Below are 18,374 nucleotides of genomic sequence, written 5' to 3'. Positions count from 1 at the left end.
CCAATAGAACCCCCTATCTTAACAACAACATCAAAAAACAAGGTGGATAGCTCCTGAAGAGTTCAGGGTTGTTTCTGGCCTCTACTTGCATGATTGCATGTACGTACATACATACATACATTCTCATTCTCTCTCTCTCTCTCTCCCTCCCTCCCTCCCTCCCTCTCCCCTCCCCCCCCCCTCTCTCTCACACACACCATTCCTTCAATGCCTCTTCTTCAACCATTTGTTGCTACTCAGACTCATTGCTCAGACGCAGACAAGTGCCCCCTCCCTCCTCCCTCCTCCCTCCCTCTCCCTCTCCCTCTCCCTCCCTCTCTCTCTCTCATGAAACTGTAAAAGCTAAACAAGTTTGTTCTCCCTGAGTGCTTTCAATCATTCTTTTTGTTCAAAGGTGGAAGGGAGGTATATATAGTTTTTCTGTTTTATCTTCATAAGCTTTAGAGAAATAACTACATCCCTAAGAGAAGTCTAAAAATTGTGACATTTTGAAATATAATCATAAAGCTCCACCCATGTTCTTATCTCAGCACTAAAGATTTTGGGAGTGACTAACATCTGGATTCAGCAGACCCTACTGAATGAAAGAAAAACATAACAGCTATTAGTTAAGAGATGTGCCCCAAAGTAAGATTCAGATTGAACATTTTAAATGTCATGCTGTGCTATGGAGGATAAATACATAACTGAGGATTAGAGGAAGACCTTGGAATATACTGTTCTTTTAATTATCCCCTGTGTGCCATGAGCTGCTCCTTAGCTTTGGAACTTCTAAAGTAAATTTACTTTAGTACATTTTAGAGAGATTGAAAGCAGCAATTGACCCTGATGGTCACCAGGGAATACAATGTTAAATGGACTTGATTTTTATCTTTTAAAAGGTCCCAGAGCCGGCTGTGGTGGCACACAGTTTTAATCCGAGTGGAGGCAGGTGGATCTCTTCAGTTCAAGGCCATTCTGGTCCCAAAACAAAATATGACTTTATGCACTGTGTGTTTGCTTAGGGGTGAGAAAGATCCAACCCATCATTCCTACCCAGGAGTATAGAAATACTATTGGGAACTTGTGGAGGAGCATTCTACAGTGCATGGCCTGTTACCATGTGACAGGCAGCAAGAACCATCACTGGATCAACAGAGCATTGATCTTTTGCCAGAGACTCCAGAAGAGAATTTCAAATGCACCATGATACGCTATGATTTGAGATTTTCTTCCCTGTGTTGATTGGCATTCCTTCAATTCTTTACCAGACTATTTTGCCTTGTGTTAAGAAGTCCTGTATGGTTCCAAAAGAGATAGCCATTGGCTTTAGCCCCAGCAGGTGGAGATGTTACAGAGTCAGAGTGAGGAGCCTGTTCTTCTTACACTGATCTACCATCCAGGCTTGGCCAGTTTGGGAAAGTTGAGGCCCAAGGCCTGGAATGCTAGTGTATTGAAGTGTCTTCTAGAAGGGGGATGTACTGTGGGGGATTACTACTTCTTTAGATCTCCTGGCTATTTGAAAAACTCTTCTCTTTATATAAATAAGGGTCTTATCCCACAAATGGGATTTGCTTCCTAGGTCCTGAATTCCCTTCATGTGCACTATTGCATGGTGGTCTGATTTATGACTCTGAAAAGAAAGAGAATTTTTTTTCTCTAGCTTTAGTATTTAACACATTATTTTGTCCCAGTTTTCTTATAATTTCTCCATTTCTCTTTACAGTTGTGGTATAATTTAGTGTTCCCATAGCATCTTATAGCCAAGTGCCTTGTGATCGCTTTTAGTAGTTATATAACAAATCACATGCAGAGCATGAGCCAGTCTTAGCCAAAAAATGAAATGGAAAAACGTTGCCATAGCCAGCTCCATAATCTTTCTTTAACGAAGCTCCACTGTGTCATACCATTTCATCTGGTCTCTGATTTTAGACTGGAGACTACATCAGACTCATTTAGGGGAGGGCATCACAAGGTCTATCACATTAATGATTTGCCTTGTAGTTAAACTTGGGATGTAACACGTTGTTTCCTAGGGTTATCTCCTCCATTCCATGAAAATAAATAATAGAACAAGTGCTTTGGAAAATGGCTCATTGAATCTACTGATCTTCACTCGAACATTTTTGTTCACTTCCTAAAGGTCTGTTCTGTGGAACAGGTGTCATATTCTAATACAGAAATTCTCACTTAGTTTGGTATCTAACAGCATAATCCCAGACACATATTAAATGCTCAGTATCTACTTGTTGGCCCTTTAGCTTTCTACATTTATTCCATCAGGACTTTGCTAGCTCTTAAGAATAATATTCAACCTACCCAGTGCTTCTCCTTTTCTTCCCCTCTAGCCTCCTCTTCTTCCTCTGTTGCTTTCTTTTCACCGTCTTCTCTTACTATTTTTAAAGCAGGGCATCACTCTTCAGTCCAGGCTAACTTTTACTTGCTGACCTTCTGCCTCAGCCCCCCAAGACTGGGATTCAAAGCATCCCCTAACACATCCAGTTGCATTGTAGGGTTTTTATAAGTCATTTACGTAACCTGTACATCTTTTAAGATGCAGCCGTTTAGCAGTCTCTCTAATGTGGAACTAAAAGAAGAAAATAAGCACTGTCTAAGAGTAGAATTTCCTGTCTTCTGTTAGGGATGGCAGGACACGTGACCCATCCGGGAAATCTTTGTGTCACAGTGTTCGATAAGGTGAGGTACTGGAATCAAACGGGGCAGGGTGGCTGTCAGCAGGTTGTTGAATCTTGTTGGCTGCAGTTTGCTTATCTCTACAATGTGAGAGCAGCCTCACTGGTGTTAGGCTAGGCCCCTTCCAATGAAGACTTCTGTGACACTATGACTTGGGCACCCTTCCGGAATCCTTGAGGCCTGTTTGTTCATCTGTAAAACGAGAGGTGAATGAGTATCAAAGTCCTAACAATGTGTGACTCCAAAGGAATGAACTTTTAGCTACCCTGAAAATCTGGTTATCCAGAGAGGCCATTCCTCAAGGATAGTGGTTAGCCAGAATTTTACTGTACATTAATACACAGTTAAAGGGACTAATTTAATGCTTAGGAAAACATTTGGGACTGGTTAAAACTGTAGAAAAATCCTAACTCTTTGTAGAGAATGTTGACTTTAGTGTATACAATTACCACCTTGTTGTTGCATGCTTTCCCCCCTTTACACTGCAGTGCTGTTGGGAATAAACCAGAGAAGTGTGTGTGTGTGTGTGTGTGTGTGTGTGTGTGTGTGTGTGTGAGTGCACGCGTGTGCATGTCACACACACATACAACAGATAGCCTGATAGTACCATTTCCTGTTCCTGTTCCTAAGGGCACTATTGCTAAGTGATATCCAAAGTGACACACCAGAGCAGGTGACATGCATTACCAGCCACCCCGCATCCCAGTATTTGCTCCCTTCCATAGTATCTGCTTCTAAAAGTCTGTGCTTGAACTAGTTGCTGATGATAGTGAAGAATGCACTAATCCTCTGATAAAGGCTCTAAAAGAGGGCAGAGAGAATTAGTCAGGAACTTTCAGGTAGCTGCCAGCATGGGATACCTAGCTGGGATCCTTTCTAACTATTGATGGAACTGAATGATGGGACGGAATTGGCTCTTTAATGACCCCAGACAGTTTTATCCTCCAGAACTAGAAAGATGACAGTAAATGCCATTGCTCTGTAGAGGGTGGCTAGCCCAGTCCGACTTCAGTAGTGATTTTTAACTTTGCTGTTTGACTCCTTGACTGACTTTCATCTATAGGGTCTCTCCTCTACCTTATTTGAAAGAAAAACAACAAAGCTGTGCTGTGCACGTTTGTTCATTCCATTGATGCCCGTGGGATGATCCATTTACTTCTCCACTTAACTTCAGTAGCTTCTTCAAAATTTAGCAGAAGCCTCATCTCTTTCCTTATATGATACAAAACCACTCCATATTTGACTATCCACAAACCCTGCAATGTTCAAAGTTACTCATATCTTGCCCTATAGAACGTATTATCTTCACCTTTTGCATAGCTTTGGACATAGAACAAAGTATACACAGGTACCCTTGGGAAACATAGTTGGGGGTTAACATGCAAGGGCAGTCTTGTAAATCAGTATTTGAGAAGTTGTACCTATGTTTCAGTCTGGTACTGAAAAGCAGGGATTGCAGCAGAGTCTAAGTTCCATCTGCAGTAGCACTAAACAAATGAGTAAAAAACAAAACTTACTCGCCCCATCTCTAACTCCAGCTTTCCAGCACCTGTCTTCCACTTGTCTGATTCTCACTCCAGTTCACTTCCACTGGAGTCAAGCCTAATTGAGAACACTGTTGACTTCTCCTTGAGTTCATGGTTGAGCCTCCAATGCCCGTTGTGTCGACTTCAACCCAACTATGGCTTTCTTTCTGTCTTGTCACACATTAGGTGAACCCCACAGCCCAGTGCACGCAAGCACTGCTGAAGATGATCTACTGTTCCCACTGCCGGGGCCTGGTGACTGTGAAGCCCTGCTACAACTACTGCTCAAACATCATGAGAGGCTGTTTGGCCAACCAGGGAGACCTCGATTTCGAGTGGAACAATTTCATAGGTAAGCCAGTGATTGATTATTTGTTTTCCTAGAGGTGGCTCCACTTCTTGCCACCAGGACTGTTGTCGCTGCCAGCTGTGAAATTTTCTGTTCATTTGAATGTGAGATGTTTGCCAGAGTCCTTCCTGTGCTGCACTCAGTACTTCGAAAGTTAGTAAAATCAGCATTATAAGTCAGTGTCCTCTTGAACTAATGGTGGCATTTCAGAAGACAGTTAGATACACCGACTTTGAATGCAGCAGGAGGCATCTTTTTGATATTTTCTGTGAAACGCTCAGTTTTAGTACTCATCCTAGATCTGTGTTCATGTTCACTCTGATACACAGTCTTCACAGAGCTGTGAAAGTAGCTTTGAAGATTCTCTCTTGGGCTGGGCAGATGGCTCCATTGGTAAAGGGCTTGTTTTGCTAGAACAAGGGCCTCTGTTTGATCTCTACAATCAGAGAAAAGCTAGGTGTGGTGGTACTCTGGTAATCCTAGGGCTTGGGAGGCAATCAGCCTAGCATAAGTGCAATGCTCCAGGCCAGGGAGAGACCCTGTCTTGAAAAAGTTAAGGTTACAGGAGCATTCTCAGGGATCTTGAAGTTATCCATCCTCTGGCACAAATACCCCCCCCACACACACACACACGCACCTCTCTCTCCCCCACACACTATTCTTTCTTTTATATTTTAACCAAATATTTGGCAAACTGACCAGATACCCATTTGATAGTTGGATCTGGTGAACTATGATGTGGAAAATTACAGGATTTGTTTTGTAGGGGATTTAGCTATGGTAGAGTGCTGTGATGTGAGTGGACAGATTCTTTCTCTGATTATTTAGGAAGCAGCACTGTTGAGTATTTCTGCCACTTAGGAAACCATTACTAGAAATCAGACAGTACTGGAAGCAAACTATCTGGGTTCTGAGAAGGGCGGTTATGATTTCAGGGAAAACATAAGCCTGATGGAAACATCCAGCAGTCATCTACTTTAGCGCCCAGCATGTACATCAGTCCTCAAACCTCCCTGGCCGGTATTGGGGTTCACAAAGCCTAGCATTGGTAGAACACACACACAGGCTTAGAGTGTACCAATTCATTCTTCCATCTCCCAGTCACATTTACAGAATTGCAAGATTGAAATGTCTTTATAGGAACCAAGTTTTTGCTAAATCTTTCACATCATGGGAGCATGCATGTAATTTGCTGGCTTGGTTTTGCTTTATTTTGTTTCATTTTTTTTATTGAAGGTTTAAATTTTTTTTGTAGTAGAGGGAATTAGAGTAAGAAAATACATTTTAGACAGAGTGAGAGTGAATTGCCATATTAAGTCTGTTTGAAAGTGCATCAGTAAATTGGCTCCCACCAATTCTTAAACACAGAAACTGGAAGAAAAAGGCATAAATATTAAGCACTTAAGCATAATTGTGGCCTATAGCTCAAGGCTGGAAACCCTGGAAAACCATCTTTTACATAGAGAAAAATAGAATCTCATGAAAGAGGAAACATAAAACCATAAGGACACACAAACACAAATGGTGTGGCATGCCCAGGATGAAACCAGGGGAGAAATCAAAAATTTCCTATGGAAATAAAAACTATGGTATTTCCCTATCTAAGGTCATCCCCTTACCCTCCCCACCCCCATCATACCCTCCCCATAGCCAATTGTGGAATTTGTGATTCACTTACTTTTTCTTCCTAAATTACAGTTTTGGTTTGGCTGTTGTTTTGCTTTCTTGCCATGTAGCCCAGGCTGGCCTCCAACCCACCTTCCTCCAGCCCCTGCATCCAAATGTCTAGGATTACAGGTGTACTGTACCACAGCTGGCTCAACTTAGTTCTAAAAGAAAGACGGTGGGGCTTTTATTGAACTTTTGAACATAGTAGGCTTTTCTCTGGGACAAGGGAATAGTCTGGCATGTGGTGACGGTGATCTTTTCTTCCTTTCCTACCCAGACACCCTGAGGGCCGTGCAGGGGTGATTCCACCTTACGTTCTGTTATTTCAGCCTGTCCAGTAGCAACTACTGCCAAGGCCCTCTCACATCCTTGTATTAAACTACAAATTCCTTGCCATCTCTTCTAAGAACTTACAGATCCACACCATATCAAAACCATACTCTAAATGGCTTAATTAATGTTTTCAGCTTTAAGTTGTTGCTGCTGTTCTGGTAGTGTATTTTTAAAATTACATGTGCTATCTGTGAAGAGACAAAATTAAACCCGACTGAAAATGGATAGGATTTTGGAGTTGATTTTTTTCTGCTGCTATTTTAAATGATACTTTTTGGAGTGATATAGTATGCAATTGTATGTAAACTTCATTTTTAATGGATACATTACTCTTCATTTCTAATAAGCTGATATAAAAGGCCAGACATAATAGAAATGTTAATCTTCTGTTCTTTTTCATGGATTTTTCACAAGGATTTAATTAATCTCCTCCATGGTTGTAGAATTCATTCCCAATTACATGCCTGTGCTGTAAATATTCATATTCTCTCCCTCTCTGAGGAGTTTTTCTTTGCTGTTTAAATGACTGCACAGTTACTGAATAGTCAAGGATTTGTTTTATCCCTTTTAAAATCACATCTTGGGGTTAAGTTGGGAAGCTGCCTTCAGCTCTTCAGTCAGGTTGGAAGGCTAGAGATGGGGGTTTCTGATTGTTTATTGGAGACACAATGAAAAAGTAATCACTTTTCCTAGTGAGAAGGGAATACTTCTTTTTCAACATTGTTTTTTATGAGCATATATTAATTATACATAATAATGGGTTTCATATGATATTTTCATACATGCATATAATGTATTTGATTGTACTCATCCCCATTAGCCTCACTTGTCTCCTCCAACTCCAAGTCAGCCTTGCTGCTGGGTTCTCCCTGTTTCTGCAACTGCATCTGCCTATCTCAAGTTCTAAGTGCTCAAGTGTTATCAGCCTTCATCAGGATGGGTCCAAATTTGGGCCCAAATATGGGAAACACCTTTAGAAAGTCACCTTTATAAAATGTCTGCCCTTCCATTACCACCAAAAGAAGCTGGTTTTCAGAGAATCATAAATTATTCTTAGGTTCAACTTATCTGTCACATACTGTGCCTCTGTTAACATTCATTTGACTCAGAGCCAACCCTATTAATGTCACATGTTGCTGCCAATGGGAATTTCGTATTGGAATTGCTGACAGAGACACCAGCCAGTTTCTGGCGGGAGGCAGGAGCAAGTATGATATCCTATGTATATGAGAATTGTGGCTTCTGTCAACCCCCAAAAAAGTAAAACGCCGAACCAGCCATCTTTGGATTTTTCCTGATATTTCTTTGGGAGACTGGTGGCGGCTGAAGAAGGGCCAATGGATAGCCAGTCATGCCTTCCTGCAGGGTTACAAGCAGCTTTGGCTTTGGGCTGTGAGCCGCAGGCAGAATGCATCCCCAGTGGCATTCTTCAGCTGTGCAGTACGCAACGCCATGGCACCGGCCCCAACAAAGGCCTGGTTTCCCTCTCCATTCCCAGGCCCTTGTGTATGGCCAGTGGCTCTAGTTTACAAAGACGCCAAACAGCCAGAAGAATTGGGGTTTATGTTTCCTTTCAGTCTTTCACAAACACATTAGCGATCAATTTGGCCTGCTTTTCCTCGCCACTAGGGGAATAAGTAGGTACGACCCCCACCACCGCCGTTTAAACCTCTAAAGTTTGGTTGTTTGTTATCTCTTCATAATATTTTTATTTGAAGTCAGTGATTTCTTGGCTTGTGAAGGAATGTGCTTTCTGTACGTGGTGGTCCTGATGCTTTGACAGTGACAAACACATTTACGTTGTGCTCCACTTGTTTGCAAAAGTCGCCTTTCGCTAGCACATCAAAAGCATCTGTTTCTCTCTCTTCTAGTACAATAGCATATTCATGCTTTCAGCATTTACTTAAAGGTTAGAGGCATCATTTTATCGGGGCTTACCACAATACAGTCTGAAACTTCATTTGCTATTACTTTAAAACGTCACACTTATCAGAAATCTGTTCATTATTGGGGGCATTGGATTGTAGTTTAGAGAAATGGCCTCACACTTTAAAATATTGTGTAGCATTTGTTCTAGGTTGAAGGTAAAAGGTTGATGACCAACTTTGATTTCATTTTTATGTTGATAGTCAAAGCCTTTTCCCACTAGAAAGTTTAGGTAGCAGCTCAGCTGGGGTAGCATCTGAGAGGGACACCCAGCCTTCTGAAAAGGAATACTCTTTTCTAGTTCTTGACATTGGAATATCTATAGGAGTAGACAATGAGAATCTAACTCCTTTGCTTGTCATTCATTAGCACTGGAGTATAAAGGATAAAACCCCACTTAGAAGTTAACTACTGAAGCTCAGCTGTTAAGAGCGCTTATCGCGCTCTTCCAGAGGACCCAAAGTGATTCCTATCACCCAGGTCATGTACCTCACAATCACCTGTAACTCTAACTCCAGGGGATCAGACAACTGTGGCTTCACAGGCACCCACTCTCATTTGCACATGTCCACATACACACACACACACACACACACACACACACCAAAAAAAATTTTTTTTTCAAAAGTTTACTGCATGTAAGTAATTATTCATCCTTTTTTTCCTTGGGGGATTTCATTTTCAAGAATTCTTGTAATTTTGTACAAGTTATCAGGCAAAAAATACCAACTTATAATCCCCAAAAGCACATATGGCAAGAAAAGAAAGAACAGCTTGTTTTCTTTAAGGAATCCAGCACTTGCTAGGAAATGACAGGTTCCTCCAAAGTCTAAAAGTGACTTGCAGGTATCAGTGAAGCTACATAGCACAATTGGACAATTTTTGTATACTGTGTGTTGTCTTATGCTTTCACTGGAATCCAAAAAAGCATACACATTGCTACTAAATCAGCTGAGACCCTCACATTTGAAAATGAGTTATCTTAACCTCAAAACGGCACAACTCATAGTTTCCTTATTTGAAGTCATTAGGATTCCCAGAACGCTTTCATTTCTATTATCCAACTGTGCACTCAAGGATCTGAAATGTCTCATTAAAAGAAATGAAAGAAATGAATTGGTATGCCAGGATTGTAACTGATTTATGTTTTCAACTCTCGTAAATAGAACCTGAAAGGAAAAGATCCCAGGGAAGTGTCTGAGAGAACAGGCATGTTACTCTGCCCCCAGCCACATTGTCAGCTGGGTGCTGGCTGACATGTGAAGGAGTGAATAATCCAAATGATGGAAGATTCCTGATTGAATTTCCTTGCCACAGAACGAAGCATTAATCTGGCCCCTTCATACTTTAGCGAGCTAGTGATACACAATGTGTAGATACAATTTGAAATCATGGAAATGGCTAGAAAATATGTATAAATTGGAAAAAAATCTGTGTATTCTCTCCTTCCCCCTCCTTCTGAAAAAAAAAAAAAGGAAAGGTAGTAAAATAATCAGACTGATAGTAAAATCTGAACTAATGGTTTACACTCTGTGCTGTATTGTCTTTCTCCAACCCTTGTTAGATGCTATGCTGATGGTGGCTGAGAGGCTGGAGGGCCCTTTCAACATTGAGTCGGTTATGGATCCCATCGATGTGAAGATTTCTGATGCTATTATGAACATGCAGGATAATAGTGTGCAAGTGTCTCAGAAGGTATCAAATGCAGGCTGCTGGGCAGGGCAGCTAGACACGCCCTCTGTCTTGTCATGTGACATCCCTAATAAACTCACTCACTTACACTGTAGGTTTTCCAAGGCTGTGGGCCTCCAAAGCCCCTCCCACCTGGACGGATTTCTCGTTCCATCTCTGAAAGTGCCTTCAGTGCTCGATTCAGACCTTATCATCCAGAGCAACGCCCAACCACAGCAGCTGGCACTAGTTTGGACCGACTGGTGAGCACTTGAGCAGGAATGGGTGTGTTTAATGGCAAAGAACTGCAAACATTTGCTCAAAAATGTGCTTTTAGTTGGAAGGCATACATGTGCATGTCGTTTAGGTGTTTAACTTTTTAATCTAGTTGGATATGGAAGGCGGTAAATGTGCCTCATTTTCTGTTTCAGAAAGTTCCTATACAGTCAAGGAAATGGGTTGTAACAAGTTTCATCTCCAGACTTCCCTTCAGTGTCAGTGTGTGTTTATTGAGCATCTATTGGGGTACCTGCCACTAGGTTATGCACAAGGGGAAGCTCAGGGCCGTAAGACAGGGCCTTGGTCTCAAAAGACCCCTCAACAAAGGGAGAGAAGCAGCAATCTCACTTGTTCAATAAGAGCCAAAATAGTCTCACAACTAAATGGTTTAAAATCCTGAATTGATGTCACATGGTAGCATTTAACTTGTTAAGGTCATGTATGGATTTACTTTTTTGACCAATAAGATAAATAATGCAAATTTAAAACATCCTCAAATTATTTGCACCATGTACAAAATGTCCAGATGTGATCACTATCCACCTTGTATATAAGCAAATGAACAAGTACCTCTGTAAGTCCTTACTTAGGTAGAAAAGACATCTTTACCAGGGGCTACTCTTTTCTAATCATTTCTTCAGAGTAAATGTCTTCATGTAATAAAACAACCTTGATTCAGTTTGTCTTTAGTGTATTTTAAATATTTAAAAAACTTCCATTTTAGTATATAGCATTTTAAAGTTGAGTGGGTTGAGGGCAGAGTGGCATATGGTTTAGGCTCCTGTAAGGTGAAAGGTGATAATGGTAGAATAGAAGAAGTATAAAATAGAGACAGATTATACATGGCAGTATGCACTGGCAGTCTGGGAGTACTAGTACCATAGTAGGAGCGAACCTAAAGCAGGAAGCCTGATAGGATACTGATGTGAAAGGAGAAAGAATAATGCCAGTGAGCTTTTCCTATGTGGTATGGATGTTTGATTCAGACTATAAAAGCCTGGGTAAAAAGACTGTGTTTGCAGGTACAGAGCTTGGTGTACCTCAGATGGCAGTTACATGAGGAAGTAGACAGTGGATCCAGGCAGCTTCTTTAGAATTGGCACTTGAACTATTAATTTCTCTGAGAGATCATTTATTTCTGAGTATAAAACCTGCATATTTTCTTCAGCTTTCCCTTGAAACAATGAGTTGCATATAATTCTAGAGATATTGGGAAATGATCAAAAGGCACATCCATGAATTGTTTGAGTTTGGCTTAGTTTTTTACAATGGGTTTGTGTCAACAACATTTTTGGCTTGTTTGTGTTTTTTATTGTTTTATTTCATGTGTTTGGGCATTTGCTTGCATGTATGCGGGTGTACCACTTGGATACCTGGTAAGTGTAGAGGTCACAGATGCCCTGAAACTGAAGTTATAGCTAGTTGTGAGCTATCACGTGGGTACTAAGAATAAACTCATGTCCTCTGCAAGAGGAGCAAATACTCTTAACCACTGAGCCACCTCTCCAGCCCAGTTGTTTGTTTTAAACGTATATATAATATGTCTTGATCATCTTTATCCCCATTACCTTTTTTCAGCTTCTTCCAAACTAGTCCCCCTTCTACTTGTATGGTGCGTGCGTGCGTGCGTACGTGCATGGGTGCGTGCGTACATGCATGGGTGCAAGTGAGCAAGAGACAGACAGACAGACAGACACACCCAGTGAGTTTGGTTAGGGTTGCTTACAGAAGCAAGAGTGAGGGGTTATTTACAGCCTGCTGAGTGCTGGGATCACACATGGTAGTTTTGCATTTGTACATAGACAGACCATTTTCCTTTTCTTTCTTAGGTTACTGATGTCAAGGAGAAACTGAAACAAGCTAAGAAGTTCTGGTCCTCTCTCCCAAGCACTGTTTGCAATGATGAGAGGATGGCGGCGGGGAATGGCAATGAGGATGACTGCTGGAATGGCAAGGGCAAAAGCAGGTCAGCCTCCACCGAGGAAAGTAGCAGCCTCTGCCTTCTTGGCTTCCTGGCTGGCCTTCCAAGATGGTGCTCTCGGGTGTTAGAGATGACACAGAAGGTTTCTAGCTGTCCTTAGGCATGGGCTTCGGCATTTCAGTGTTCAAAGAGGCCCCCAGATATTTAGAAACCACTAGGCTTGCCAGTAGTTCTACTGCAGTGCCAAGGGCTGTTCAAAACATTCAGTGCCTGTGGCCCTTGGCTCAGGGTCCTGGCCTTCTAAAGCACCACTTCTCAAAAGGTCACATTCTCTTTCTTGATGATTCGGTGTGTCCCACCCTGGCACACTCTGTGACTGAGATAAGCACCCGTTCAGAGGGTGTTTTTCTTTCACAGAACAATCGCCACAAAAAAGGTCACGGTCAGATCACAGAAACTGCGCATTCCCAGGGTAAGGAGCAATTAGAGTTGATTATAAATGGAAGGACTTCTGCTCCACCATGCTCAGCGGAGATCCTAAAATTCAGGGAAGTCTCTTACACATACCTACTGATCATTTCAGTGGGGTCATTTCTTCCTTTCAGGTACCTGTTTGCAGTGACAGGAAATGGATTAGCCAACCAGGGCAACAACCCAGAAGTCCAGGTTGACACCAGCAAACCAGATATACTGATCCTTCGTCAAATCATGGCCCTTCGGGTTATGACCAGTAAAATGAAGAATGCTTACAATGGAAATGATGTGGACTTCTTTGATATCAGTAAGTCTTTGGCATTTTGAAGCACATGTTTGTTCTTACCCGACTTGATGAGAGTATGTGCAATGAGATCTCTGTTCTCTTCTTCTCAATGTAGGTGATGAAAGCAGCGGAGAAGGAAGTGGAAGTGGATGTGAATATCAGCAGTGCCCTTCGGAGTTTGAGTACAATGCCACTGACCATTCTGGGAAGAGTGCCAATGAGCAAGCCGACAGTGCCGGTGCCCATGCAGAGGCAAAGCCCTACCTCCTCACTGTCCTCTGCCTCTTGTTCTTCGTTGTGCAGAGAGAGTGGAGATAATTGTCAAACTCTCAGTAAAAGTGTTCACCATCAGAAAGTGAAAAGGCACCCGTTCTCACTTTTTTACCATCCTAGTGACTTTGCTTTTTAAATGAATGGACAACAATGTACAGTTTTTACTATGTGGCCACTGGTTTTAAGCGATGTTGACTTTGTTTTTCTCATTCAGTTTGAGGGGACAGCAGGGATTCCTGCGTTTAAGTTTGTTCCTGCTCCTTCAGAATCGTGTTAAATGTGGCTAACAGTGTAGGTACAGAACTGTAGTTAGTTGTGCATTGTGATCTTACCACGCTTGTTTTGTTTTGTTTTGTTTTTTCTCTCTCTCATTTTATTTGTGGGGTTTTTCCTTTCGAATTATGATCTCACCTTGTTTCTTACAAGAAAACCAGGGTCCTTTCTTGGCATGTAACATGTACGTATTTCTGAAATATTAAATAGATGTACAGAAGCAGGTTTATTTATCATGTTATCTTATTAAAAGAAAAAGCCCAACAAGCCGTAAAATTTCCATTTATCCCTGTTATTTGAGCTGCCTTATCTGGAGAGGAGTGGAGGCGACTGGGTTTTCTTTCTTTCTTTTGTTTGTTTGTACTCAATTAGGACAGAATGTGAAGGCACAAGCAGGCTTCCAAGCCACTTGCCAGATTGTATTCAAACACCAGTGCAAGAAGAGAGTTAGACTTCACTCATAGTTGGGCGCAGGGAGAGACTGCAGACCACCCATTTTGATTGAGTGAACTCACATAGACTTCAATCTCTTGAACCCACCATACTTAAAGTGTACCGCATTCAGGAAAATAAAGATTCTTGAGGTAGTTGCCCTTGAAAGATGAAAGGTACTCAGGATGCTCCACTTATCCCGTGTACACACTTGGACTTGGGTGTGTAGTAAAAACCAGGCAAGTTAGGAAGCCGCAATGTACCAGTTTCTGTATCCATGCTGATACTCTAGTATTTATCCCAATGGCAGTAGCAGGTGACCAACAATCTCATTTGTTCCCTTGTGTTGGAGTGATCCAGATTTCTGACCCACTGACCACTCTGGGAAGAGTGCCATAAAAGGGAGCTGTCTGGCAGCTAGCCAGAACTGGGGGACAACCTGGGCTCAGGGAATAGCTGTCACCACTCGCTCAAGCAGAGTTTTTGTCTGTGTGCATATATTTGCATTTTTTTAGACTTCAGTTTTTAAAAGAGAGTGTAAGGTTATCTCATTTGATTGATTTTACTTGCCACTCACTTTTGATCAGTTAAATGAAGGACCCAGACTGGTTTGTAGCCATTTGCTATCCATCCTACCCAAGGAGCCCATAAGAGGAGAGCTGGGTATCTAGATTTTTGTATTTTATTTTTTGTGGGAAGAATGGGAGTAGATAGAGCTGAGAAGACCACATCTCCTTGGTGACTGCTAGCCACATGAGTGAACTGGCAAAGCCCTAACTTGTCCCAGGCCAAAGACTTGTCCATTGCCTTGGTCCCTTGGAAGCCCTTTTCTTGTGTCCAAATGACCAGTCAGAAAATCTGGAGAATGTAGCAGATCATTTCAAAATTTCAAAGATCTTGAGAAAGACTACCACCGTGCAAGTTTCTTCCTGCTCTAAAAGTCAGTAAGATCTCTGAATTCTACAGAACCAGAAGCCCACAGAAAAGTTGTTCCATGTTACTGTTCAATCTTCAGTTGTAAGAGGAAAGCTCTATTTTTATATTGAAACACAATTACTTGATAGCTCAGGGTCTACATTTCACTTAACTTTTTACACCAAATTCTGCAGAATGGTCAAAATGGAATATTGGGGGCTGTTGTAAACAGAGGCTTAATTTTATTAGAAGTAGCCAGTTATTTATTAAAGCACGATGTTAATAAAATAGGCATATTCTGGCTGGTGTGTATAAGTGGTTTTTTTTTTTTTTAAGCAAATCACAGGAAACATAGCTCCATTTATATACAAGGAAAAAGAGATTGTAAATAGCTGGGCTGCCTTGTGAGAACTTGGAAAATGTGCTGATAGTTAGTAAGTACCTCAGTTGTGAGGAATTTCCTTTTTAGCTTAGACTGCTATTACTTTTACTTGGTAGAAATGAATCTGGTCTCCAAAATATGGCTCAAAGATTTATCCCTGTAGACCTTGTTAGATTGTTTTTAATTTAAAACCTTGAACTCTGCCCAGCTGTTTTCTTTCAGTCAAGTCCTCCAAACCAATAACATTTTCCAAATTAAATATTCTTGAAGGTTTTTCTGGACGCTTACTGATTTGTTTTCTTTCTTTACATTTTTCCTCTGTTACCCTTTTATTATTTAAATTGTCTCTTGCTTTTGAACTTGAACTATGAAATAAACAAATCATAGATTTTTCCATTCAGGTCTGACTGGACAACTTTGGCTTTTCACCAGCTGGCAGGCTTACCCTCACCACCACCCCTCCCCCCCAAAAGAGAATAAAAGCAAGTTGAGTATTTGAAAAACCCTTGGAGTTTGAAGTATGAGTCAGAATAAAAGCCTTAGGAGCAGACCTGACTTCTCCAAAGTTAGCAGCATGTGAAGGAGCTGAATTTTACCAAGTTATTTATAAAGTAATTTTCTTTCAAACACTTCACTGACTCTGCATTTAAGAAAAAAATATGGAAGAGATTGTCAGAAAGGGGATTGCAAGGCAAAATAGGCAAAAATTTCATAAGTTAGATTGTGTATTATTTTTAAAAGGGCGAGCACCTATTATTTGGATAAAAGTAAAAACTGCGAAGAATTGATTTGCACCTTTAAACTTGAATTAGACATTTAGAAACCTAAAAGTTTACATGAAATATAAAGTGTAACTTGTGAAAATAGAACCAATAATAAAGTAAGTTTAGATGATGCCACATACAATTCTACTTTCCATTTTGTGTTGAAAGAATGTTTATTTACATAGTGAAAGAATAAGTTAATAACAGTATCTACTAGAGGAATGGCTGTGTGTGTGTAGGAGGGAGGGAGGGGGAGAGAGATCTCATTGTTTGGCAAATACAAAAATCCATCTTGCTGGGCAGTGGTGGCATGCCTTTAATCCCAGCACTCGGGAGGCAGAGGAAGGCAGATCTCTGTGAGTTCACGGAAAAGTGAGTTCTAGGAAAGTCTCCAAAGCTACACAGAGAAACCCTGTCTCAAAAAAAACACACAAAAAATACATCTTGCCCTCTTGGAAACAACAGAAAAACACTCAGAAAATATGACTCAAACTTAACTGGGGAAAATGTAACTGCAGTGTATCGATAACATCATAATTGAGTTTCTATATTTTTAACTTAATTTTTCTAAAACCCCCTTTGTACTTATGAAACTACTTGAAGGGGCCTGAGGCTACATCTCAGTTGATAGAATGCTTGCCTAGCATGTGCGAGGCAGCCCCATGTTCCATCTCCAGCAGTCCGTAAACTGAATATGGGGACAAGAACATCAGAGTGTCACATTGCATTCTCCTAATTATGTTAGCTGAAATGTATTGATAGTGGATGATCCTAATGATAATGGATCTATCCGTAGGTTTAGGACTCCTACACTAGGGATGTGACCTCATTGGTGCCATACTTCGATTTTTAATGCATATGGTCCAGAGTCGTCTCAGTAGGTTTTCAAGAAGCAAATATTGAATAGAAAGATGAGCCATCTGGGATTATGGGGCTATGACTCAAGTGTACTCCATTTGTGGTAAGATTCAGTCTTGTTATTACCATTTGAGACAACACTGACCAAAACTATTGGGAAAACTGGCTTAGAATGTAGATAGCACTACTTGTAAAATGCTTGGTAGTGAATCAAAGGAGCTTTTGTACTTGTGATTTCCTAGCATAAAGTACTTTCTTAATGCTTTCTCAAGCTTCTGAGGCTTTCACCATTGTCAGCCACCACACAGGCTAGGGATGAGAGTATTGGGAAAATGTTGAAATGGATTCTGGTTGTTGCATGAAGTTAACCTACTCAATGAGGCTAAGGAATTACACGAATTGGGCTTTTGTGTAAAATTGAACGTTTATGGAACAGTATTTGAAGAGACTTTGGAGTTCAGCATTTATCAGTAAAACCCTCAGAAATCTATTTTTCAGCACAAATGTCCATGTGTGGAGTTAAAATATACAGTGCAATGTACTTTTGACATTTCCTCTTCTTAAGATGGGATCTTGCTATTTTGTTCAGGCCTCAGCTCCTGGGGTCAGGTGATCCTCCTGCCTCAGCCTCCTCACATGTAGCTGAGACCACAGATGCCTATCACTGTACCTGATTACTAGTGTCTTTCTCATCTACCCTCCTTCCTCCTTTCTTCTGGTGCTGGGGAGGGAGTCAAGAGCTTTGCATATGTTAAGAAAGAGTTCTGCAGCAGATTTACATACCTAGCCCTATTTTTGTCATTTCTTGAAAACTAATAGAAAATTTGAAGAAAAATCACAAGAGCAATAGAATGAATAAGGTCTTCCTATATCAGTCGTAGCAGATAAAAGCTGATAATAGATGACCCCAAAGGGGGTGTATGCATCTTGACTCGAGGAATTATATGACCTTGTCCTCAGATCTCTGGAAAAGCCTTTGGCAGGAAGCCTTTCGTGTTCTCCTTAATTCTCGTTTCTTGTGTGATGTTGCTAGAAGAGCACGTTTGTGTGTTCACATTGATGAGCGCACAGCCCCATCCATATACTCTATGATTGATAGTATATTTCCAAGCGCTTCATCCCAGGTAGACCTTCCTTACCCTGTTGCTTGAGGACTGCCTTCCTCTGGCTGTCAGTGGCATATGCTTGGGAAATGCAGACTGATTTTAATAATAGCCTAAAGGGAACATAATTAGAAAGGTAAGTCTCCTGCCAAGAAAGAATTGCATATAAAATGCATTCCAGTGCCCAAATAGAATTTCCTAGATTTACCACTGCCTGGGATTTTTTTTTCCTTACCACAGATAACCAAAAGTGGACTATAGCTGTTGT

The 18,374-nt window shown here is 41.1% G+C and overlaps 1 protein-coding gene across 1 annotated transcript in view; it reads left to right on the top strand.

Moving 5' to 3' along the window:
* Gpc4 (glypican 4) overlaps positions 1-15,662 on the top strand; it is a 113,602-nt gene extending 97,940 nt beyond the window's left edge. The window contains exons 4-9 of the mRNA XM_059250672.1: positions 4,386-4,551; positions 10,040-10,170; positions 10,263-10,409; positions 12,255-12,391; positions 12,952-13,127; positions 13,222-15,662. Coding sequence (XP_059106655.1) covers positions 4,386-4,551; positions 10,040-10,170; positions 10,263-10,409; positions 12,255-12,391; positions 12,952-13,127; positions 13,222-13,424 — 960 coding nt within the window. The 3' untranslated portion in view covers positions 13,425-15,662. The remainder of the gene's footprint in view (positions 1-4,385; positions 4,552-10,039; positions 10,171-10,262; positions 10,410-12,254; positions 12,392-12,951; positions 13,128-13,221) is intronic.
* Positions 15,663-18,374: the final 2,712 nt, after the last annotated feature.

Source organism: Peromyscus eremicus, chromosome X (assembly GCF_949786415.1).
Source record: "Peromyscus eremicus chromosome X, PerEre_H2_v1, whole genome shotgun sequence".
Lineage (NCBI taxonomy): Eukaryota > Metazoa > Chordata > Mammalia > Rodentia > Cricetidae > Peromyscus > Peromyscus eremicus.
This window is presented reverse-complemented; position numbering and strand designations above follow the sequence as displayed.